Raw genomic sequence first — 24,218 nt, forward strand, 5'->3', positions numbered from 1 at the left:
TCTGGAATAGGGGACTGATGGGAATGCTCGTCTCGGGGTTGTTCTGAGGAGGAAATGAGCTAACGTGGGCCTGGATTAACGTGTCTGGATTCTCTGGAAAGCAGAGCCTGAGCCACGGACTGGAGGGCGGCGGGTGCGTCTGGGGGCTGATTCCAGGATGTGGAGGCGGGAGTGGGGGGTAGGACAGGACACCTAAATGGAAGAGACGGGAAATGAGTTACTGAGCTAGTTACCACGGTGGGCAGGTGGGGAGAATCCCACTGAGAGGCTCGCAGGAAGCGTGAGGAATATATCTCGGAATCTGCCCGCACAGCTGAGATGGGAGCTTGTCTGCACATGACTTACTGAGGATGTTCTCTGGAGACATCCGTCTGGGAGTGAGGGAGGCCGGATGCAGAAAGGGGACAAGCTGAGCCGGATGGTTTCAGATGAAATCGAGCCTCGGCCGATCCCCAGAGGAGCTCCGGGTCATGACCTATACACACGGTTCGTCCCTCCTTGAGGCAAACCAGGAAGTCATCGTCGGGCAAAAAGGTGGGCTGAGCGGTACAGGGCACCCAGGTGATTCTGCAGGTTCGGCTCCAGCACCTGAGGGCAGTCTGTCAGAGGAGGTGCAGCACAGATTGTCAGCAAAGCACCTGCAGCAGGTGGGGGTGAGTGTACCCAGCCAGTCGAAGAGCTCCCAGGAGAGGTGGGAGGGCTCCGTGGCATCTGTCGTCACAGCCTCTGCTGTCTCGGAAAGCAAGATCCAGTGTCCACGTTAGGACCAGCTCCTCGTGATTGTGACCCCAAAAGAGTCACGACACTGCTTTCCTCCTCCGCTTTTTCTTGCTCTTGCTTTGGGATGTGATAAGAACTCATACGTCCCCCACCCTTCTCTCCCCTCTTCCTAGGTTTCTGACAGGTGTGACTACGTCTTTGTCAACGGGAAGGAAATGAAGGGCAAGGTGAACGTGGTGGTGAACTTCACGTACCAGCACCTGACCAGTCCTCTGGAGATGATGGTGTGGGTGCCCCGTCTGCCCCTGCAGATTGAGGTCTCGGACACCGAGCTCAACCAGATCAAGGGCTGGAGAGTCCCCATTGTCTCCAGCAAGAGGTGGGTGTGCAGGTCAGGCGCTGTAGCAGAAACAAGTCAAGTGCGCTTAGGCTGAAGACGGAAGTTTACAGGGTAGCCGATTTCAGGCGTGTCTGGTTCCAGGGGTCCGTTGGTACCCCAAGGACTGGGTCTCTCTCCACCTCCTGGCTCCTGCTTGCTTTGTGTTGGCTTCGTCATCCATCAGGCTTTTCTCACGAGGTTCCACACTTTCACTCTACCTTCTCCGTGACTGTGCAGAGAGTACATCCTCTTTTGCCCAGTAACTCATGCAAGAATCCTGGAGTTAAGTGTTATCCTCACTTGGGTTATATGTCCATTCCTGATCCAATCACTGTAGCCAAGGAGGAGAAAGAGGAGAAGGAGGGAGAGGAGGAGGGGGAGGGGAGGGGGAGGGGAGGGGAGGGAGAGGGGAAGGGGAGGGAGAGGTGGGAGGGAGAGGAGAAGGGGAGGGGGAGGGGAAGGAGTGGAGGGGAGGAAGAGGGGAGGGGGTGGTGAGAGGGGGAGGAGAAGGGGGAGGGGAGGGGAGAGGAGGGGAGGGGAGGGGAGGGGGAGGAGACAGAATACACTGATTGGCCTGCTAGGCTGCAGCCACATTCCCCTGGCTGGGGCCAGAGGAGCTAGGGAAGAGGTCAACCCTGCCTGAAGCAAGAGATCAATGCCAGGAGGAGGGAAGAATTGATTCTTGGAGGCCCCAGGCAACGGAGGTCCACTAGAGAGCTGTCTAACAGATGCTGCCTGACCTGGGCAGTCTCTTTTTCCCCCAGAATCACTGAGATCAGTTTCCCTTGGGGAGATGAAGTCCGTGGCCTGTCACCTGTGTGCCTCTGGTGGCGTTAGATGGACTGATAAGTCTGCATCGCCCACCTCGGGCAAATAAACAGGCATCAGGTACAAAGAGAGTTTTTTTCAGAGACTCGGTCACCTTGGAGAAACCCATGCTTAAGGGACTTGTAGAAAGTCAAAAGCGAGCATGTGAAGAATTAGCCCAGGAACTATTCCTGGAGTCTGGGTACTCAGCAGGAGGAGTGAACTGGTACTTAGGTGAGGGGCAGCTTTTATTTTCCTTCCCTTGGAAGTCCACCCCTTTGAGTTCTTATGGCACCTGGGAGAGGGCAGGGCTTCAGGAATGAAGGCTTGGGTCCTGCGTGCCGTTGGAAGATGGTTTCAGCCATGACCCTTTCCTTAACCACAGGGGTTTCTGAGGTTGAGGTGGGAGCATGGAGTTCAGCATGATTACTGACGCTACTGAGGGAAAGTGGGTGCAGGGAGAGACTCACCCAAGGACTGGCCGAGTGTGATTGTGAACAGTCCAGGTGCTGTCACGACTGTCCAGTTCAGATACGGCAAGAGAACCACTTCGAGGAGTGAGCAGCTCTTCTGATGGAGACCGTGATGGTGCTGGGAAGGACTGACAGCACATAAGGCATCAGATGTTGAGGGAGCAGCTAACATCTGCCTGCTGCCTGGCCCTCTCTACATTCATTATCACAAAATACCTTCCCTTGAGTTAAACACTCGCTTCCCTCGTGTACTGGTTTGTAGGGCTATACTGGTCACCCAGAGCCTTACTGTATTAATTATCTATTGCTACATAAATGAGTGGCTTACCCCAAAACCAGGTGGCTTAAAAGAAAAGCCTGTCATCTCACAGTTCCCCTGGATCAGGCATCCAGGCCAGGCTTAGCTGGATCTCTCGCAAGCTACAGTCCGGTTGTCAGCCGGAGCTGGAGTCTCACCACAAGGCTCTGCTGGGGAAGGACCTACATCCAAGCCCATGTGGCTCCTGGGAGGCCTTAGCTCCTCACTGGCTGTTGGCCAGAGAGTGCTGCTTCCAGCTGTCAGGTGTCTCCATAGGGCCGCACACAGCACGGCAGCTGACTTCACCAGGGCAGGCAAGAGAGAAGAACCTGGGGCTTCCCTGGTGGCGCAGTGGTTGAGAATCCGCCTGCCAATGCAGGAGACACGAGTTCGAGCCCTGGTCTGGGAAGATCCCACATGCCGCAGAGCAGCTGGCCCCGTGAGCCACAATTACTGAGCCTGCGCGTCCGGAGCCTGTGCTCCGCAACGGGAGAGGCTGCGATAGTGAGAGGCCCGCGCACCGCGATGAGCGGTGGCCCCCGCTCGCCGCAACTATAGAAAGCCCTCGCACAGAAATGAAGACCCAACACAGCCATAGATAAATAAATAAATAAATAAAATTTTAAAAAAGAAAGTATACAAGTAATAGAAAAGGAAAGCAAGATTAATTAAAAAGAGAGAGAGAAGAACAAAGGAAAGAGGGCTGAACACGACAAGTCATAGTTTCTTAAAACCTGATCTTGAAGGTGACATCCCATAACTTCTGCTGTAAATTTTTTTTTTTTTTTTGGCCGCACTGCGCGGCACGTGGGATCTTAGTTCCCCGACTAGGGATTGAACCCGTGCCTCCTGCATCGGAAGCGCGGAGTCTTAACCACTGGGCCGCCAGGGAAGTCCCGCTGTAATCTTTCATTGGAAGAAACTTTTACTAGGTCCAGGCCACACCCAAAGGGAAGGGGATTTCACAAAGTGAATACCAGGAGATGGGGCTCATAGGGGACACCTTAGAACTCTGCTGACCACACCAGCCCATTCTGACTGGTCAGCGCTTAGGCCACAGCAGGGCTCCGATATTCTGAGCATCACCCCTGCACATGTGTCTGAGCACCGCCCCCCCGGCCCAGGCTGTGAACTCCCCGAAGGCAGGCCTCATGCCCCCTCACCTCTGCAGCCCCTGCCATGCTTCACCCCCAGCCCCCAGCCGTTGACCCGACCAATCAGCATCTGTTCAATCGAACTGACCCCTTGAGGTCAGTTGACCCGACCAATCAGCATCTGTTCAATCGAACTGACCCCTTGAGGTCAGTTGACCCGACCAATCAGCATCTGTTCAATTGAACTGACCCCTTGAGGTCAGTTGACCCGACCAATCAACATCTGTTCAATCGAACTGACCCCTTGACAGGCCAGCTCGGGACAGTGAGGAGGAGGAAGAAGATGAGAAGAAAGGCCGGGGCTGCACTCTCCAGTACCAGCACGCCATGGTGCGGGTCTTGACTCAGTTTGTGGCCGAAGTGGCTGAGCCCGGGGGGCAGCTGGCCCACCTGCTGGGCTCTGATTGGCAGGTGGACATCACGGAGCTGGTAAATGACTTCATGCAGGTGGAGGAGCCCCGGATTGCCAAGCTGCAAGGGGGACAAGTCCTGATTGGCCAGGAGCTCGGGATGACCGCCATTCAGGTAAGACCCCCAAGGCAAGGCCTCTCTGTGTTCCCGTCACGTCTCTACCCAGACGAGAACTCGGCCGTTTGTCGTCACTTAGAGCAATATCTATTTTTATTTTTTTATTTTTTTATTGACGTATAGTCGATGTACAATGTTGGGTTCGTTTCAGGTGTACAGAAAAGTGATGCAGCTATACGTATGTATACATCTATTCTTTTCCATTATAGGTTATTACAAGATATTGAATAGAGTTCCCTGTGCTGTACAGTAGGTCCTTGTCGTTTATCAATTTTGTATATAGTAGCGTGTATATGTTAGTCCCAAACTCCTAATTTATCCCCCCCCTTTCCCTTTTGGTAACCGTTTGTTTTTTTCCTATGTCCATGGGTCTGTTTCTGTTTCGTAAATAAGTGCACTTTACCATTTTCTTAAATTCCACATATAAGTGATATCATATGATATTTGTCTTTCTCTGTCTGGCGTACTTTACTTAGTGTGATAATATCTAGGTCCATTTCTGTTGCTGCAAATGGCACTATTTCATTCTGTTTTTAATGGCTGAGTAATCTTCCGTTGTATATCTGTACCACATCTTCTTTATCATTCATCTGTAGATGGACATTCAGGTTGCTTCCATGTCTTGGCTATTGTAAACAGTGCTGCTGTGAACATTGGGGTGCATGTAGCGAATTGGAGTTTGGTCTAGATGTATGCCCAGGAGTGGTATTCCTGGATCATACGGTAGCTCTATTCGACAGTATCCATTTTCAGAGTGAATAGACTGAAAGAAGCTGTCAAATAAACAACAGAAGAGGTATAATGATGGACTGGCTTCTCAGGATGGGTCATGTTTGAAACTCCAAGACATTATTTGTCTCTGAGACATGGTGGATGTTACTATCTTGGGACAAAAGCTCTAAAAATAAAGCTACTATATGATCCAGCAATCTGACTCCTGGGCGTATATCTGGAAAAGACAAAAACTCAAATTCAAAAAGATACATGCACCCCAATGTTCACAGCAGCACCATTTACAACAGCTGAGACATGGAAGCAACCTGAATGTCCATCGATGGATGAATGGATGAAGAAGATGTGGTACATGTACACAATGGAATACTACTCAGCCATAAAAAGGAATAAAATACTTTGCAGCAACATGGATGGACCTAGAGATGATCATACTAAGTGAAGTACGTCAGACAGAGAAAGACAAATACCATGTGATATCACTGATATGTAGAATCTTAAAAAATGATACAAATGAACTGTTACAAAACAGAAACAGCCTCACAGACATAGAAAACAAACTTATGGCTGCTAAAGGGGAAAGGTCTGGGGAGGGATAAATTAGGAGTTTGAAATTAGCATATACACACTACCAGCAAGGACCTACTGTATAGCACAGGGAACTCTACTCATTACTCTGTAATAACCTATATGGGGAAAGAATCTGATAAAGAACAGATACATGTACATGTACAGCTGAATCACACTGCTGTACACCTGAAACTAACACAACATTGTAAATCAACCAACCCCAATATAAAATAAAAGTTTTGTAATTGAAAAATATTTTTAAAAAAGCTCTTGGGGTGGGCTAAGCGCATCAGAATCATGGGTGTGGCCAGCAGCTTCTCACTTGGTCACTCCACCTCACTGACCATGGTCACTGAAAAGCTTCCCATCCCACCGTGATGCTCAGCTGTCTCCACCAGGGCCCAGCCTGCCACATGATGAAACCTGGAGCATTTCAGAAATGTACTGAAGGAAGCAACAGAGTTATTATGATTCCACTGGTCCTGTAAGCACCTGCTGCTAGGAATGGATGGGGTGAACCAGTATGCAACATGGGAGCTTTGAAACAAACACTTTCACAAGACACAGTTCTGGAAGGTCACTTGGGAGTCACTTACCTCCTGTCTGAGAGCAAATATTGTTCCTCAGTGACTGCCCCATTTATAGAAGAGGTGATCATCCTATTAGCCAAACAGTGAGGTTTACTCTATTGGATTGTAGAAGACTTCAAGCATTCTGGAAAATGGGCTGATATTTAAGAGAGATCATTTTTGAACCCATTATTATCAAATGATTGAATTAACCCTGAGACGTCTCATTAAAATAGAATATTGCAGCTGTCAGTTGGAGAATACATTATAAAATTTTCAGACAGTCTATCAGAAACAAAATGTTTTTATTTGTACAATCAAGAAAATGTAATTTTGCTATTAACTCTGTACTGTTTTATTAAAAATGTTTTATAACTTTGCTTTTAAATTTTCACATGAAACCATTTGCAAATGACATACTTAATTTAATAAAATACTTTAGCCACTGGAAAAAAATAAAAATAAAAGAGATCATTTTATTCAAGGGGGAAAGTAAATTACTTTGAACTGGGACTCAGGTGTTACATGCTCCAATGCTCTCTAAAAGCTGCGAAGGTACTCTCTGTGAGGAAAGCAGCCAGAGCATCAGGTGAAAGAGGATGACTGAGTTGGGCCCTAAGTGTTAGGAGGACAATAGGAAGTGGTGAGGAGTGTGGCAAAGGGAGGGTGATACTCACCTCCAAAAGGTGCCAAGAGGAAATGGGAGCCCAGTGTGGAGAGATGCTGCAACTTTTCCAGAATAGCTAGAAATCTGTCTTTCATACGAAATCATCTGTTTTTTAAGGATGGCCATTCATCCCATTTTGAAGTATTATGTCAAACAAAACACATCCGCCCCATAGACAAGCACTTGTAATCTTCACAGTTGATTTTTGCCTGAAAGATCTAAATTAAAGTTGATCCATGGGCTAAAGTCATGCTGATGTCTGGAAACTGGAACCAAGACGACAACTTGACACCAACCACTCAAGATGATCATTTAAATACAAAGACGCAATGAAACACTGTTCAGAAATCAGGTATTTCTGTGAAAATCAGTGAGTGCGAATGGGCCAGCTTCCCATGCGTGAAACATGAAAATTGTCCTAGTGGGGCATCTGCTCCTGAGACCCTTCGTTTTTCCCTCTTACTTATGGCCACCGAGTCCTCCTGAGTTATAAATTCATTTGGCCACTTTCTTCTGGGGACTCATGTTTCATACCCAGCGCCATTCAAGGTGTCCCAACCAGATTTAGAAACTGAAGAAGGTATTTGAACAGAAATGTGGGGCTTTGATAAAGGAATTTAATGAATCCAGGGAAAACTATCTTGAGATACATCTTCATAAATATCACCAACAACTTGAAAAGAGAAATACGTCAAAAAAGCTGGGGAAGGGAGAATGAAACCTGTTTCACCCAGAAGGTTAAGGATTCATAGAGGGGAGTCTAAGTCAGCACTTTGTAACTCGGATGAGGGGCGAGGAGAGCAGAGGTGCTTCCACAGACAATCTTCCAAAGCAGGATTTCCTCCTCAGGGTCTAAATTGAACAGAAGCTTCATTCCCCAGGGCATCACAGGTGTCCAGAGACGAATGAGACTTTGGGACATCGGCGTCAAGGGTAGGACTCGCAGCTGAGTTTATCAGAGGACGGAAGCTGATATTCCAAAATGCAACTGAGTGTCACTGCTCAGTGTTCCCCAAAGTGTGGAGTGCGAGCTCCCGGTGACACACGGGATGCTTTAGGTGGTACATGGACCGACCGTCTCTTCTTTGCGTGTAACTGGTCATTGGCGATCATGTGTAGAAGAGAGAGATATAGAAATATATAGCTAGCATATCGAAACCGTTTTTCTATGACGCTATGAAGCTTTTTTAAACAAATTATTTACATAAAATGATTTTAAACAAAATATGCACTAAGTAATAGTAGAAATGATCCATGCTGTAGAAGAATCGTAAAGTTAGTGCTGAAATGAATGAAAATGTTAATTCTTCCTCTCAGGGTCTGAGGGCAGTGCACGGTAGGCAATGGAGTTTATTTGATGCTGTGGGTGGGATGCCAGGTCCTACCCCATCCACTCCTTGATACCATCTTGCTGTTACTTAAAAAATGTTATATATTTTCACAAGCAAGCTGTATCTTTTAGAAGAAGGTGTGAGTGGAAAGACCCGTTTTTGCTCCTCTGGCTCTGTCTGTCCCTATCCACCTCCATCGTTTACACCATCGGGGGGATTTCTGGAACCACAGAGAGCTTTTCCTGCCTATGTCGGTTCTGCCTTTCAGATCCTGTCGCCTCTGTCAGATGCCATCTTGGCCGAGAAGACCATCACCGTGCTGGACGAGAAGGTGACGATCACAGACCTCGGGGTCCAGCTGGTGGCAGGGCTGTCCCTCTCCCTGCAGCTCAGCCCTGGGAGCAACAGAGCCATCTTCGCCACCGCGGTGGCTCAAGAACTTCTGCAAAGGCCCAGACAGGTGTGGGGTGGGGATGGGGCACCGTGGGAAGGGGTCACATGTCGGGGGGGGGTCACACAACAGGCAGGTCACACCAGGTGAGGTCACACACCAGGTGGGGTCATATATCCAGGGGGGTTACACATGGGGGAGTGGGTCACACACCAGGTGAGGTCACACACCAGGTGAGGTCACACCCAGGTGAGGTCACACACTAGGTGAGGTCACACACCAGGTGAGGTCACACCCAGGTGAGGTCACACCCAGGTGAGGTCAAACACCAGGTGAGGTCACACACCAGGTGCAGTTACACAGCAGGTGGGGCCCACACCAGCGGGGGAATCCCACGTCTCTTGGGGTCACGTGGTGGGGTTGCATCACATGTCAGTGGGGTCGTTCACTGGGTGGGCTTCCGCCTTGAGCAGGTCACACTTCAGGTGAGGTCGCACAGTGGGGTGAGGTCACACGTTGGATCAGGTTGCCTGTGTGGTGGAATCACTAATTGGGGTGGAGGGGTCCCGCAAAAGAGTGGGCTCGCACATCGGGCGCTCCGCAGTCTGGAGAGGCGTTGTGAAGGGGCAACTGCTCAGCCTCAGGCTTCCCAGCCCCCCCGACGGAGATGCCAGACCCCAAGGTTGCCAGGAGTGATGGATTATAGCGCACCAGGAGCCAGGGAGGCTGGACGCAGTCTCCTTGCGCCCCATCCGCATCACCTGTGCTGCTTCTCCACCCCCAGACGGTCCTGGCTCTGGACCCTGCTGACCTCCCCGAGCAGTGGGGTGAAAGCGAGGGCGGGCGCAGACTCCAAGGAGGGGTCCACAGCCTTCCGCTAAGTCCCTGCTCAAAAAAATGGGCTAACGGGTCTGGGGGTCGGAAGGAGATTGGAGGAGATGCTTCCACATTTGTCATTTAGCTCAAAGCAGAAGTAACAGGCCAGTGGTGACATCAGTCATGGCCTTCTTTCTCTTTGCTGGAAACCAGCGTGCGCTAATAGTGTGTTGTGTGTATGTGTGTACTGTGCATATGTGTATGTTTGTGTTATGTATGTGTGTTGTGTGTAGTGTGCGTTGTGTATGTGTACCTGTTGTGGTGTGTATCACGTGGTGCGTGTTTGTGCGTTGATACGATGGTTTCCAAACAAAGAGGACTGTTGGAAGGGCACTTGGAAACGTCATCTGATCTCCTCCCTCATCTGAGATGGAGAAACTTTATTTCTTAGAAGGAAACTGGATGGAGACTTTGGTGAGCCTTGTTTAATGCCCAAGGACGGTGGTCTCAGGCTACTGATTCTGTGCGCCCCATGAGACAGGACTGTCCTCCTGTGGGGATGCTAGAAGGCCTCCAGCCCACATAGGGGGTTTTCGGGCAGCTTTCCTTATTGGTCAGGAGCGCTTCCTGGAAGCTCTTCCCTCGGCAGGTACATTGCCATCTGGGTCCCCTCTTGCACCTGCTGAGGCTGTGACTATGTTTGGGCAGGAAGGTGGGCTAAGCTGTACCTGCCCCTGGACACACAGAGCCTTACCATTTTCCCAGCCCGTACCCAGCACTGAAGGCCCCCCTGCCAGGTGTTAGCTAACCCCTTGTCCTTTCGCTGTGGTCTGTGTGTGCAGGGCTTTGGATTAGAAAGCACTTGAAAGTGGATGATCTCAATAACGGATACGAATTCTTGCCAGAGACAAACCTGCCTTTTCTCAGGGCGTGATGCCAGCCAGGTTGCAAGTTACAGATAGCAAAGGAGAAATGACCCGAGGCTTCTTCCTGTCTTCCTGGGGTGATCAAATCAGGTGACTGCCGGTTAGGAGTTAAGGAAGCGATAAGACACAGTTAGAACAGGGCCACAGAACGAATCCATTTCCAACATGCAGAGCTAGGCACGTGACCCTGAGGTTTGCTCCGTGCTTGCTTTGAATGGAGCTTAGTCCCTGCCTGCAACTTGGCTCTGACATTTCAGTTTCAAGAAATCCAACGTGCGTTTGAAGTTCCTGCTGCAATTTCACAGCCAGTCCGAAGGCCCAGGTAAACCGAGGTCACATCCAGTGGCTTCCGGCCTGTGTCATGGAGGCATTTTCCACTTAGCAGCCACCCCAAGCCGATGGCTAACAAGGTCGGTATTTACTGGCTGTGCTGAAGGAGAAGCAGAGACCACCAGTCATATGTCAGAAGCTCCCTTCTCAGTTCAAAGACCAGACACCACCAGGTAAACTTAACTTCTGTCGTGGTCAGTGGCTCTTAGGTTGCAAGCAAGAGAAATCCCCTGAAGCAAGTTTAAATAACACAGGATTTGTTACAAGGATAGTGGGACCCTCCTAGACCCCAGCTAGAAGAACTTGGGGAAACTGGGGGGTCGACAGTCTCTCTCACGTCCATCATCTCATTAAATAAATGCCGTGCCCAGACATTTGCTCACACCTGATCCATCGTGGGGCTCCAAAGTGGGGCTTCATTCTCCAGTCTTATATGAGCTCCGACACATCTTCCCACTCCCATCTTAATGTTAATTAATTAATTTATTTTGGCTGTGTTGGGTCTTCGTTTCTGTGCGAGGGCTCTCTCTAGTTGCGGCGAGCGGGGGCCACTCTTCATCGCGGTGCGCGGGCCTCTCACTGTTGTGGCCTCTCCCGTTGCGGAGCACAGGCTCCGGACGCGCAGGCTCAGCGGCCATGGCTCACGGGCCCAGCTGCTCCGTGGCATGTGGGATCTTCCCGGACCGGGGCTCGAACCCGTGTCCCCTGCATTAGCAGGCGGACTCTCAACCACTGCGCCACCAGGGAAGCGTCTCCCATCTTGCTTATTTCAAATTGGAGGGGGACATGCCGGCTGGCTCAGAGCTGCAGAGATGAATGGCTCTGACAGCAGCCGTCCTATGGGTCCAATCAGCTGTGGCCAGGTGGGCAGGCACACAAGCCTCTTAGGGCTGTGCATCCTTCTGGGTTTGGGGTGGAGCAGCTTCTCCGGGAGCTAGGAGGAGGGAGGAGGGAGCAATGGGCCTCCCAGTTTGCTGTCAAGGCCAATGACATCGTCACTGAAACTGAAGGCTTAGAGGTTATCTTGTCTATTACAGTCTCCCTGGACAGACTAGTCCCAAGGAAAGCTGGTCTAAAGCAACAAAGTAAAAAGACAAGGGATTGAGGTGGACACAAGTCTTGACCCTGGCTACTTTTGGGTCTCCCAGTTTCCCCCAACTGGTTGGGTTGGAGAGTGGAAGGGAAGACAAAGATTCTCCCAACAGAAAGCTTCCTAACCCTTCCCAACCCCAACCCCAACCCCAACCCCAACCCCAACCCTAACCCTAACCCTAACCCTTCCCAACCCCAACCCTAACCCTAGCCCTAACCCTCTCTCTGGCTGGTTGGTTTTACTCTTCACCTCCAAGCCAAGACTGTCCACAGGCCAATACAAACCCATCCTTAGATGCTGATGTAGCAGGACCCACACAACCAAAGCCTGCAGCCGCTCTGGGGCACCCTTGTCTAGGTCAGGGGTTTTAACCTGTGTTGTGAGTAATGCATGGAGACTCGGTATTAAAGCAACTTAAAAATAACGTAATAAATATTTTCCGTTTAAACGTGTAACATTTGTAAATGACCCCACTAACCGGTAGATCTCCGTCGATAGGCAGTTGGTTACTCTGCAGAAGTAGATCTTGCACCGCCGAAAGAAGCCATCTTTCTTTCAACACCTCAGGAGAGAAAGCAGATCTTATTAGGGAGGGTTATTCCTGGGCCTGTTTCGTCATTGTCGTTTTGCTGTTGTAGTTTTCTTTGGCTTCTACATCTTTACAGGAATTCATTTTCTTTCATACCCTCAGTACTTCTCGCCTCTTATTTCTACGCTGCATAAAAGGTTTCCCTTTGTTCTTGGAGTATTATCTTTGTGACAGTGTCTGTTTTTACTAAGACTTTGTATTCAGTGAGCTTTGGGGCCTGTTTTGATGAACTTACTCTTTTTCTTCAACAGGAAGCAGCCATCAGTTGCTGGGTCCAATTCAGTGACGGCTCTGTCACCCCCTTGGATATTTACGACGCGAAAGACTTCTCCCTGATGGCCACATCACTGGATGAGAAGGTGGTCTCTATCCACCAAGACCCCAAATTCAAGTGGCCTATAATCACCGCTGAAGCCGAGGGACAGGGTGCCCTGGTGAAGGTCGAAATGGTTATTTGTGAGTCATGCCAGAAATCCAAACGGAAGAGCGTGTTGGCCGTGGGGACAGCCAACGTCAAAGTTAAATTTGGCCCAAACGATGCCAATCCCAACACCAGCGACAGCAGACGCACGGGGGCAGGAGGTCACCTGGATAATAATGTCAGTGACAGAAGACCCAGAAAACCCTCGCAAGAATGGGGGCGTCAAGAGGGACGGTACTACGGCAGTTCTTCTGTGGGCCTCATGGAAGGAAGGGGCTCCACCACGGAAAGGTCCACCTTCCAGAAGAACCGTGGCCAGGAAAGCCTTCTGGATGATGACAGCCATTTGCAGACCATCTCCATTGACCTCACCAGCTTCCCTGCCCAGGTGGACCTGCCCAGAAGCTATGGGGAAATGGATGAGAATGACCTCACGCAGGCCTCCAAAGGGCTGAGCGACTTGGAAATTGGGATGTACGCCCTGTTGGGTGTCTTCTGCCTGGCCATTCTGGTCTTCCTGATAAACTGTGTGACCTTTGCGTTAAAGTACAGGCACAAGCAGGTTCCCTTCGAGGAACAAGAAGGTATGAGTCACTACCATGACTGGGTCGGGTTGAGCCACCGGGCCGAACTGTTGGAGAATCACATCAACTTGGCTTCCTCCCAGGACGAGCAGATCACCGCCATCGACAGGGGCATGGATTTCGAAGAGAGTAAGTATCTCCTCAGCACAAACTCCCCAAACAGCACCAACGGACAGCTGTTCGCATCTTCAGGACCCTCACTCATGGACGGGAGCGATCCGAAAAGCGAGCCCCCAACGTCCCCTACCTCAAAAAGGAAAAGAGTGGAGTTCACCACTTTCACCACCGTCTCTACGGATGACAGATGCCCCGCCGTGAACTCCATAGCGACCAGCAGTGAGGATGCCGTGAAATGGGTCTGCCAGGATCTGGACCCTGGGGGATGCCAAGAGTCATGCGGCTACATGGAAGGATTACATGAAGATGTGTAAGCCGGGCCTTCACAGACATTGGTTCTCACTCACCTTTCGGCCTTTAACTTGGGGATGTGGGGCAACCGTGTGCCCGGTGGGGAAATAAAAAGACGGGACAAGAGCAGGGTGACGCTATCCACAGAGCCACAGACAATGACCCTGGCTCCCCTGGGACGGCCCCGAGTTGGAATTGATGTCAACAGTCCAGGGTCCAATGTTTCTGTCAGTGTTAAGGGGTTTATCATGCATAGCGAGATTCTTACATTGGAAGAAAGATGAGTTCTGAATCACTGAACTTCAGAGAACCTCCAGGAGAGAACAATCCCTCTCTTGCCATCTCACTTTCTTTCATTGAAGCCACACAGCTGCCGTATTCAATGTTGTGGACCACAGGAGAAAAATGAGACTCAGGTTGGGCTCAAGGGGATGGATGGGAGGAAGCGTGTCATTGGACCTCGGGCAGCACATCTGGCTGTGAGCATATGAGCAGAGGTGGAGTCTAGCGCCACCTAGAGTCAGCTCTTGGGAAGCAAGAGTTTCCAGTTTCGAGTTATTATCTCCCAAAGGCTGGGGCAAAGCAAGGCAATCGCTGACGAGGATTGAAAGGGAACAGGAGGGTAAATAGGCCACCAGTACCTTTGTAACTACATGCCAAGAACCACCACCCAAACAAACAAAAGCGCTCTGAGCCGTTCAGAGCATCCCTTTACTAGTAAACTAGGGAGCCTGGGTGTAGACTTTCAACTGGGTTCGAAGGACCAGAATTTTTTTTTTTTTTTTTTTTTTTTAGCAAATTCACTATGTTCACGTTTGTACTCCTCCCCCACCACGCCCCACATCGCCACCTTTCCAAAAGTCATTGGTCACTCGGCAGTGGAGGGCAGCGTCACCATTCCCTCTCTTCCACTGTGGCGTCTGTGTCAACCACCAGGTGACATTCTACACTGAAGCCCCACTGGGCAAACTTCACACGTGTCCTTCTTTGAAGAGGGTCAGCAGCGCTCACAAGGAAGTCAACACCCAGGGATGCTCCTTCCCCTTGCTTTTCTGGAAAGCAGGGTTCTTCTGTGATGCCTCTGTGGACGGTCCCATCCAGTCTGCTGCTCAAGGTTGATGAGCTAAATCTGGGTGTCCACACGGAGGGTACAGGGCGGGGAGAGTTGGGACTCGGGGTGTGCGATGAGGTGGGTTGGGCAGGAAGCCTGGCCCATTCACACACAGGGGGCGGCGGGGGGCGGGGGAGGCTTCTTCTCCACCTTGGAGGGATGGAGGGACCTGAGGTAACCACCTACGGGGCAGAGAGCTGGGTTATTTGAGTGTTGGGTTCTAAGGTCAGTTTCTCTTTCTCTGTGTGCCTCTCTGTCCCTGTGTCTTTCTGAACCTATCCCTCTGCTTTCTCTCTCTCTCTCTCTCTCTCTCTCTCTCTCTCTTTCAGTCTCTATGCATATAATTGAATTCTCCTGAGATCAAGTGTGTAAATTCCACCAGTTCACCCTCTCGACCTCAGCACTCTCCCCCAAACTAAGGTGCTGTCCGTTTGCTCTAAGACTGAGATTCCAGCAGCCATCAGCTACCTGCTCCTGTCCCCCACTTGACTTACATTGTCTGGCTGGGTGATTAAACTGTCACCACTTTTCAAGGATAATCCTTTGCTTTCAGTACCCCCCCCCATTTCTTTCATTCTTTCCCGCGTGATGTTCCGTTTCATAACGCTGCCGCTGCCCCCTCTCGAATCCGTCTGCGTGCAGAATGTATTGTAGATAGTAAGAATGTAATATATATTTATAAACTTACCGGCTGTAAATATAAAATTTGCCTTCCACGGCTTTATGGCTGTCCTTTGTCTTTCTACACACTGACCCCCTCCCAGCGGTTGGCATCCATGGCAAATGGCCCTCCAAAGCTGAGCTCTGGGGAAATGAAGAAGCGGATTGACGGATCCCGGCAACAATCCGATTACAGTCTTACGCAGCGTAATGCCTCTCTCTGCGTTGAGGCGATGTTGACACATGATGACAAAGTACATTGTGTACTAAGTATCTCTCCTTCAGGACCTGAAAGGATTTGAAAATCAATCACGTGTGCAGTTCTCTGCTAAAAGCCTGCTGACTGATGGCAGTAAGTGAGAACCACGGCAGGCAAGCGTGTAGTCCAGCCTCCCTTTGGGCTGGAGCAAAAAGGGCTCTGTCCTGTCTTTGGATCTCACACGTACATTCAGAGGTCAATTTCCTGAGGCACGTGTGTGCCCGTGGTGACTCTGGGCTGGGGTGTTTTTAAAAAGGTTGAGTTTAGATTCCTCTAATAATCGAATGCAGTCCCGAGACGATTCCCCAGAAAAAGAAGTTGCGTGAAATCCTGGTCTTTGTGCGAACAGTATCAAGTGATGGGTCACTGACTTATTCACCTGGTATTTATTGAGCACCTCCTGTGTGCTAGGAACTGGTGCAAACACAGGAGGTAAGCGGTAAATACAACAGACCCAGGCCGACGCTCGAAGACCTTGCCTCTAGCCGGGGCTGGGGGATTAACAGCAAACGAAATAATTTTCAGGTGGTCATAAATTGTATGAAGGATAATAAAGCAGGTTACAGAATAGAAAAAAGACTGAGTCAACAGTTAAGACTTTGGCCACTTCACCTAAAAAATCTGGATCTCTGCCTTCTCTTGAAAATGCAGACACTCTGGGAAAATGGGGCTTACAATCAGCGTGGCCCTTATTGGACATGGTGAATTTGCTGCTGTCGTCTCCAGGCAGACGTCCCTGCAGGCCTCTTCACACCCAGTCTCCCCAGCCCAGAGGGCAAACTTCCATTTGCCGTCTATGTCACCGTTTCTCCTCTAATAGGGAAATACTTCTCCCCAGCCATGTCTCTAACCCCCAAGTACAGAAAACAAAAATAGATGGAGGGAGCTGTGTGTTCTCAAGACAGAATCAGGAGAAGTGTATTGTTATATGAAAGGGAGAGCGTACCCCTGTGCGTCTCCTGGGAAGAGAGGGAACATCGCCTAAAGAACACAGCATACGATGATCACACCGCCCTCTGTGCACCCAGAGCCCGAGAAAGAAATGCTATGAACGTCTTAACGAACTGACTTTTCAACAGGGTGTCTTTGGGGTGTGAATAAAATAAGTGATGCTGCTGGGTTCCTCCTAGCCTGACCTGCTTGCTCATTTCCACCTCCCGCGCCAAGCCCCGGCCCCCCTCCCTGAGACAGTGAGTTCAGGTCCTGTTGCCTAAGACCAGACCCCCAAGCGCATGGAACCCGGGATCATCAGCGCCCCCCAGTGGAGGCCGTGGCTTCCTGCGGCTTTTGGTGCCCCAGACTTGAGCAATCCATTACCAGCTGCCGTAACGAAGTCCCGCAAGCTGGGGGGCTTGAGCAGCAGAAATGTGCTCTCCCACAGTCTGGAGGCCGGAAGTCTGAGATCAGGTGTCGACAGCGCTGGTTCCTTCTGAGGCTCTAAGGGACACTCTGGTGCAGGCCCTCTCCGGCTCCCGGAGCCACCCTTGGTGTCTCTTGTCCTGCAGCCGCTTCACCCCGTCTCTGTCTCCGTGTTCACGTGGTGTTTTCCCCAGGATACGCCCGTGTGCGTGCCCAGATTTCCCCTTTTTAGATGAACAGCAGGCAAGTGGGAGTAGAACCCACCCTGTTCCATGAAGACCTCGTCTTAACTAACTGCATCCACAAAGACCCTATTTCCAAACAAGGTCCCATCTAGTTACTTGGGGGTCAGGACTTCAAAACCTGAATTTGGGGGACACAATTAAGGCCATAACACCGGCCTCTGGCCAGAGGTCTAGGGCAGCTAAACTTGTGTGCAGACCCAGGGCAGCTGACTGCTCTACGGACCCACCAGGGCACTGGGCTTCCAGGAACGTGTCTTATCTAGAAAAGCCTCAGTTTCACACCCACTTTACAAATGAGGCTGTGCTAGGACACCCTGGGAGAGCAAGAGAATGGTTTGTCTGCTTCCCTCTGGGGAAGCTCAGAACTGTGAGTTAACTACCCCGTGTGTCATTTTCCAAGATGCAGTCATTAGCTCCCACCGGGGAGCCCCCCCCCCCCCGCTTTGCTGTGGCTGCAGCCGTGGAGGCTCCGGCAGGAATGCGGGTGAAGCAGGGATGCTCCCCCAGGGCGGCTCAGGTCCTCCAGCCCAGGGATCAGGGATGACCTGAGGGGTGATGAGCGAAGAGGATGCTGTGGCCAGAGATCCGGATGCAAGTTTGACCCCTGACTGGCCCCAGAAGCCTTCCTGTTAAGTTCTCTACCATACATTTTGCCTACATCTGGCCCCAGCTGACGTGCGTATCACATGACGGGGGGGGAGTGCTAATCTGTGAATCTAGCCTCCTGCACATAGGAGGATTGAAGAGTGCTAAGGCTACGTGTCTCGGGGCTTCCCTGGTGGTGAAGTGGTTGAGAATCCGCCTGCCAATGCAGGGGACACGGGTTTGATCCCTGGTCCAGGAAGATCCCACATGCCGCGGAGCAACGAAGCCCGTGCGCCACAACTACTGAGCCTGCGCTCTAGAGCCCGCGAGCCACAACTACTGAGCCCACACGCCACAACTACTGAGCCCGTGTGCCACAACTGAAGCCCGCGCACCTAGAGCCCGTGCTATGCAACAAGAGAAGCCACCGCTATGGGAAGCCCGCGCACCACAACAAAGAGTAGCACCCGCTCGCCACAACTAAAGAAAACCCACGTGCAGCAACGAAGACCCAACGCAGCCATAAATAAATAAATAAATAGATAGATAAATAGAATTTTTAAAAAAGGCTACATGTCTTTTGGGATGTACACAAACTAGGGGGCTTAAAACAACAGGAACGTATTCTCTCCTCGTTCTGGAGGCCGGAAGTCCAAAATCAAGGAGTTAATAGAATGGGTTCCTCCCTTGGCTGTGAAGGAGAGAATCTGTCCCATGCTCCTTCCCTGCCTTCTGTTGGTCGCTGGCAATCTTTGGAATCCCTTGTCTCTTTCCAAAGACCCTCTTTCCAAATAAGGCCACAGTCACAGGTTCTGAGGGTTAGGATTTCAACACATATTTTGAGGGAGACAAGTCTACCCACTCCAGGGAGGAAGTAGTCCCCTTAGGAGGGGAAAAGTCCTATCCTGATGTTTGCATTGCAAGTGATTTTAAAATTTGTTTTTCAACTGGACTTCAGGAAAAATAATAGGGGAGGTGGACGGAATTTATTGCTCCATAGGACTGAACAAGCGGAGGTGAAGCTGGCTTCAGGAATGGTTGGACCCAGGGTTCTATCTCCTCCCCTCTCTTACTCTGGGCTTAGTATTTGCCTGTTTGATTTGAGGCTTAGGTCATACATACAGTGGCCTCCGGAAGCCCTATCCTTGGCATTTCACAGCAAAGAATCTCAGAGTAAAGACAGTAAGTGTCCTGACACTTTCACATAAAGTCCCTCAATTGACCCCTATTGGCTGACTGGAGTCACAAGCTGAACATAAGTCTGTCACCTGCAAGATGTAATGTTCAGGCCTCCATCACAGACATCTCCCTCCAGCTGGAGCCTGGGGGAGAGATTAGTGCCTTGCTGTTTCAGCAGCCAATCAACTTACAGTTTATTTTTTTCTGGGTTTTTGTTTTGTTCTATTTTCTTTCTAATCGAGGTGTGGAAAAGTTCTAGGTTCAGTTGAAGTTTCTGATGAAGAAACACGACTGAGATTTCTTTCAGTGATAAAATATTTGTATTTCAAACAATGTAGCTAAAACCTGATGTAAATGCCTCCTTTTTTCCTTCTTTGGCTTAATGGGTATCTTTTATTCAGTATGAAACCATTATACTCTTGGTCCACGTGTTAAGAATAAATGTACATTAAATCTCCGGTAAAAAACAAAAAAGTAGGGACTCAGAGTGAGAAAGGACGAACTTCAAAGGGAGAATCAAGATATTTTTGCCGTAAAAATGGATGTGGGTCCCGCAAAGCGATCGATCCCCTTCTGGCTCTTCCTGGCTTCCTCACTTCTCCCGCCCACAATTCCATTCCCATGAGCTTTGCTTTCTGGACATTCGGGAAGACCCTGGAACCACAGGTACAGGACCCCAGAAAATTGAGGTTCATGCTGAAGAAGAGGTAGCAAATCTCTTCACAAACCAACTGTGTGGGTCCACCCTGGAGACCCACCCATCACTCTCTGGCTGGATCCCCATCAAAGAGTCCCATGGGCCAGCAGACCCTGTGTCCCCTCCTCCTTCCAGGACAGCCAGACTTTGAATTTCTCACGGCGGTTTTTCCCTGATGTTCAATCTAGTCAGATCTGCCAGTTACGCTAATGGACTCAAAGCATGATGGCCGACGTTTGTTTCATAAGTTTAAAAGCTCTGTCTTGCTCTCCTTTGCTCCCCCTGCCTCCAGGGCATTTCATGGCACTTAAATGAATCTACTAAGTAGACAGTCAGTGTTTGCGAAATGAAAATTAACAGGGTGACCTTTTAAAACCATAATTCAAATCATGTCACTCCCCAGCTTAAAACCCTCCAATAGATGCCCGTAAATCCTAGAGTGAAACCTGGACTTTGTATCGTGGCCGGCAGGTCCAGCGCGATGCAGCGCCGCCCATCACCCCACCCTCATTTCCCACTGCAGCCCCTCTTGCCTCACCAACGCCAGCCCCACTGGTTTCCTTCTGTCTATTCTTCTAACAAAAGACGCTTATCCCCACCTCGGAGCTTCTGCCCTTTTTGCCTCTCCTTTCCGGAACTCTGTTCTCCCGTATTGTCACAGGCTTGACCCCTCCTTACCATTCAGGTCTCAGCTCATATGTCACATCCTCAGGGAGGCTTTCTCTGCCCACCTTAGAGTAGCCTCACACCCCCTCCCGTTCAAGTCCCCCTTCTCCTGTCATCCCATTTTACAGACTTTGTAGACAACTCTGGCATTGTCCTTTCCAAGTAGTGCCTTTCCTGTTTGTTGTGTGTCTTCCCTAGCAGAACGTAAGTTCCAGAAGAGTAAGGATCTAGTCCTACCTGTCCTCTGCTGTGTACTCCATGACTAGAGCCATGCCTAGCAAGAGTCAGCAATCAGTAAACATTTGTCTTGATGGATGGATGGATGGATGGATGGATGGATGGACGGATGGATAGATGATAGATGCTTGAATGGATGGACAAATGTTTGGATGGGTAGATGGATGGATGAATGTTTGAGTGAGTGGATGGATGGGCAGACAGACAATGAATGGTTTACAGAGCATGAGTGACAAAGGCATAGTCTGATAAATTAAGCTGGCCACCTAGTGGAAACCAGGAAACTGAATAATAATTTAGGAAACTACTATAATGTAGCTATGCTGCCTCATAGATGTGACACCAGCCTCTTCCCCTGGGCCAGTAGACAAGTCTTCAGATTCGATCACTTCAGGGGTGACAAATATAGGTTGATGCAACTCCTGCCCTCAAGAGGGGCATAGGAGATAATACCTCTTCTCATCTCTTTCTATACAGACCTTGCTGGCTTACTGGCTGTGAGTGTAGCATGGTAACAATTAAATATCCCCCCTCTTCCCAGATCAACCTGTGTGGACGTCTTCACTTTAGTCAGAATCCTGCCAGCTGTGCTCCAATCAGTACCTCCAAAGTCTACTGACAAATAGACATTTCTCTGGCTTTTTCATATCCCCAGGGAAGGGAGAGGTTTCCCTTCTTTGTCTAGAGCCCCCAAATACTTGGGCGTGTTTTAACACATGGAAGTTGTGGTAGAGACAGTTGTTCTTGGTACATTTCCCAGCCAGCCTTGCAGTCCAGTTGGGTCCACGTGACTAGTTCTGGCAACGAGTGAACCGGGATGACAGGTCACTCCCAGAAGGGGCGGTCAGAAGCAAGTGTGAGCGAGCGCCCCATGCTCTCTCTTACCCTGCCTGCGTGACCAGGAAGACGTATGATTTTTGTTTTGGGTTTTTTTTTTTTTAATTAAAATATAGTTGATTTACAATGTTAATTTCTGCTGTACAGCAAAGTGATCCAGTTATACGTACATATATACATTCATCTTTTATATTCTTTTCCATTATGGTTTATCCCAGGATACTGAATATATAGTTTTGTGTGCTTTACAGTAGGACCTTGTTGTTTATCCATCCTAAATGTAATAGTATGCATCTACCAACCCTAAACTCCCACTCCATCCATCCCCACCCCCCCCACCTTGGCAACCACAAGTCTGTTCTCTACGTCCATGAATCTGTTTCTGTTTCATAGATAGGTTTGTTTCTGTCATATTTTATTTTATTGTTTTTTTATTATTTATTCTGTCATATTTTAGATTCCACATATAAGTGATATCATACGGTATTTGGGGAAGACACACGTTGGCATGTAGCACCACCGGCTGGAGGGAGCCTGGGACGGCCCCTGAGTGGCTGCAGGACGCTCGTGGCTCTGGAGAGGATCGGACCCTCCCAGACCCTTCTTGACGAGAAACAGACCTTGATTCTGTTTCACTAACTGCTATATTGGCTTCTTTACAGCAGTACCTCCTCCCACCTGATGAATACACTAGCTGCGTCCAGTAGAAGCTGCTTGGTTTATGGAGTGGCTGGATTCCTGAGAGCCAACCTTCCTGTAAAGATAGGAAGACAGAGGGAGGGGCGACCGGATGCATGCCCGACTGGGTTATTTTTCCCCTTTAAGGACTGCATGACTCGGTTGCCAGTGTCAGCTTGGCCCGAAGGAGCAGAACAAGCAAAGTATCTTGAGAGGGAAGAGGTCTCTTGAGGTCTAATTGGGATTCTCACTACCAACTTGAATGATTGGGGACTTTCTTGCCAGTGCCTCATAGCTGGTGTGAGCCAATTAGGCAGCCGAGAACGGACCGTCTCTGCTTTGCTCTTTGCTGTGTCGCCCAGGAGCCCGACGTTCCCCAAAGGCCTCTGTGCTGGCTGGGCCTCCCAGCTCCACTGGCGGCCCTGCTCCCAATCTACCCTTTGAAGCATGCGTATCGACATACAGATGCCGGTGCTATAGTTCTAAGGAGGCAAGTTCCACTCAGCCGTGCTTCCTGGCTCCCGTCCCGGCTCCCCTGACCCACCAAGCAGCTTAAGGTCAGGAAACAGCAGGACTGAACGTGGTTCCAACTGCCACTCCTGTGAGTGGCAGACGTGGGCAGAAATCTGGGCTTGGACCTCAGTGTGGCCTCAGCTGCTGGGAAGGAAGCTGACCTTGCCTGAAGTCCTCTGTGTTCACTTGCTGGTGTTTTTTTTGGTTGGTTTGGTTTTTGTTTTTTTTTGTTTGGGTTGGAGACTTTAGGATTGTCTACATAAATCATCAAGTCGTCTGCAGAGAGTGAGTTTTAACTCTTCCCTTCCAATATGGATACCGTTTATATCTTTTTTATATAACATCTTTATTGGAGTACAATTGCTTTACAATGGTGTGTTAGTTTCTGCTTTATAACAAAGTGAATCGGTTATTCATATGCATATATCCCCATATCTCTTCCCTCTTGCGTCTCCCTCCCTCCCACCCTCCCTATCCCACCCCTCTAGGTGGTCACAAAGCACCGAGCTGATCTCCCTGTGCTATGCAGCTGCTTCCCACTAGCTATCTATTTTACGTTTGGTAGTGTATATATGTCCATGCCACTCTCTCACTTTGTCACAGCTTACCCTTCCCCCTCCCCGTGTCCTCAATTCCGTTCTCTAGTAGGTCTGCGTCTTTATTCCTGTCTTGCCCTAGGTTCTTCATGACCTTTTTTTTTTCCTTTTTTTAGATTCCATATATATGTGTTAACATATGTATTTGTTTTCCTCTTTCTGACTTACTTCACTCTGTATGACAGACTCTAGGTCCATCTACCTCACTACAAATAACTCAATTTTGTTTCTTTTTATGGCTGAGTAATATTCCATTGTATATATGTACCACATCTTCTTTATCCATTCATCTGTCGATGGACACTTAGGTTGCTTCCATGTCCTGGCTATTGTAAATAGTGCTTCAGTGAACATTGTGGTACACGACACTTTCTGAATTATGGTTTCCCAGGGTATAGGTCTAGTAGTGGGATTGCTGGGTCATATGGTAGTTCTATTTGTAGTTTTTTAAGGAACCTCCATACTGTTCTCCATAGTGGCTGTACCAATTCACATTCCCACCAGCAGTGCAAGAGTGTTCCCTTTTCTCCACACCCTCTCCAGTATTTATTGTTTGTAGATTTTTTGACATAGGCCATTCTGACCGGTGTGAGGTGACACCTCATTGTAGTTTTGATTTGCATTTCTCTAACGATTAGTGATGTTGAGCATCCTTTCAGGTGTTTGTTGGCAATTGGTATATCTTCTTTGGAGAAATGTCTATTTAGGTCTTCTGCCCATTTTTGGATTGGGTTGTTTGTTTTTTTGATATTGAGCTGCATGAGCTGCTTGTAAGTTTCTGAGGTTCCTGAGGTCAGAGATGGGCAAAGA

General features: G+C 49.5%; 2 protein-coding genes across 2 annotated transcripts in view; one reads left to right on the forward strand and one right to left on the reverse strand.

The window, feature by feature from the left end:
* Window positions 1-392: 392 nt before the first annotated feature.
* On the forward strand, window positions 393-14,532 carry LOC132435805 (transmembrane protein 132D-like). The gene is made up of 4 exons (XM_060027859.1): window positions 393-1,099; window positions 4,083-4,356; window positions 8,497-8,688; window positions 12,625-14,532. Exons 1-4 carry the CDS (start codon window positions 936-938, stop codon window positions 13,807-13,809), a joined length of 1,815 nt encoding a protein of 604 aa, XP_059883842.1. The 5' UTR covers window positions 393-935; the 3' UTR covers window positions 13,810-14,532.
* Window positions 14,533-15,020: 488 nt separating this feature from the next.
* Window positions 15,021-24,218, reverse strand: part of GLT1D1 (glycosyltransferase 1 domain containing 1) — a 149,615-nt gene continuing 140,417 nt past the window's right edge. The window contains exon 13 of the mRNA XM_060027862.1: window positions 15,021-15,845. Within this exon, the coding sequence (XP_059883845.1) occupies window positions 15,756-15,845 (90 nt within the window). The 3' untranslated portion in view covers window positions 15,021-15,755. The remainder of the gene's footprint in view (window positions 15,846-24,218) is intronic.

Source organism: Delphinus delphis, chromosome 13 (genome assembly GCF_949987515.2).
Source record: "Delphinus delphis chromosome 13, mDelDel1.2, whole genome shotgun sequence".
NCBI lineage: Eukaryota > Metazoa > Chordata > Mammalia > Artiodactyla > Delphinidae > Delphinus > Delphinus delphis.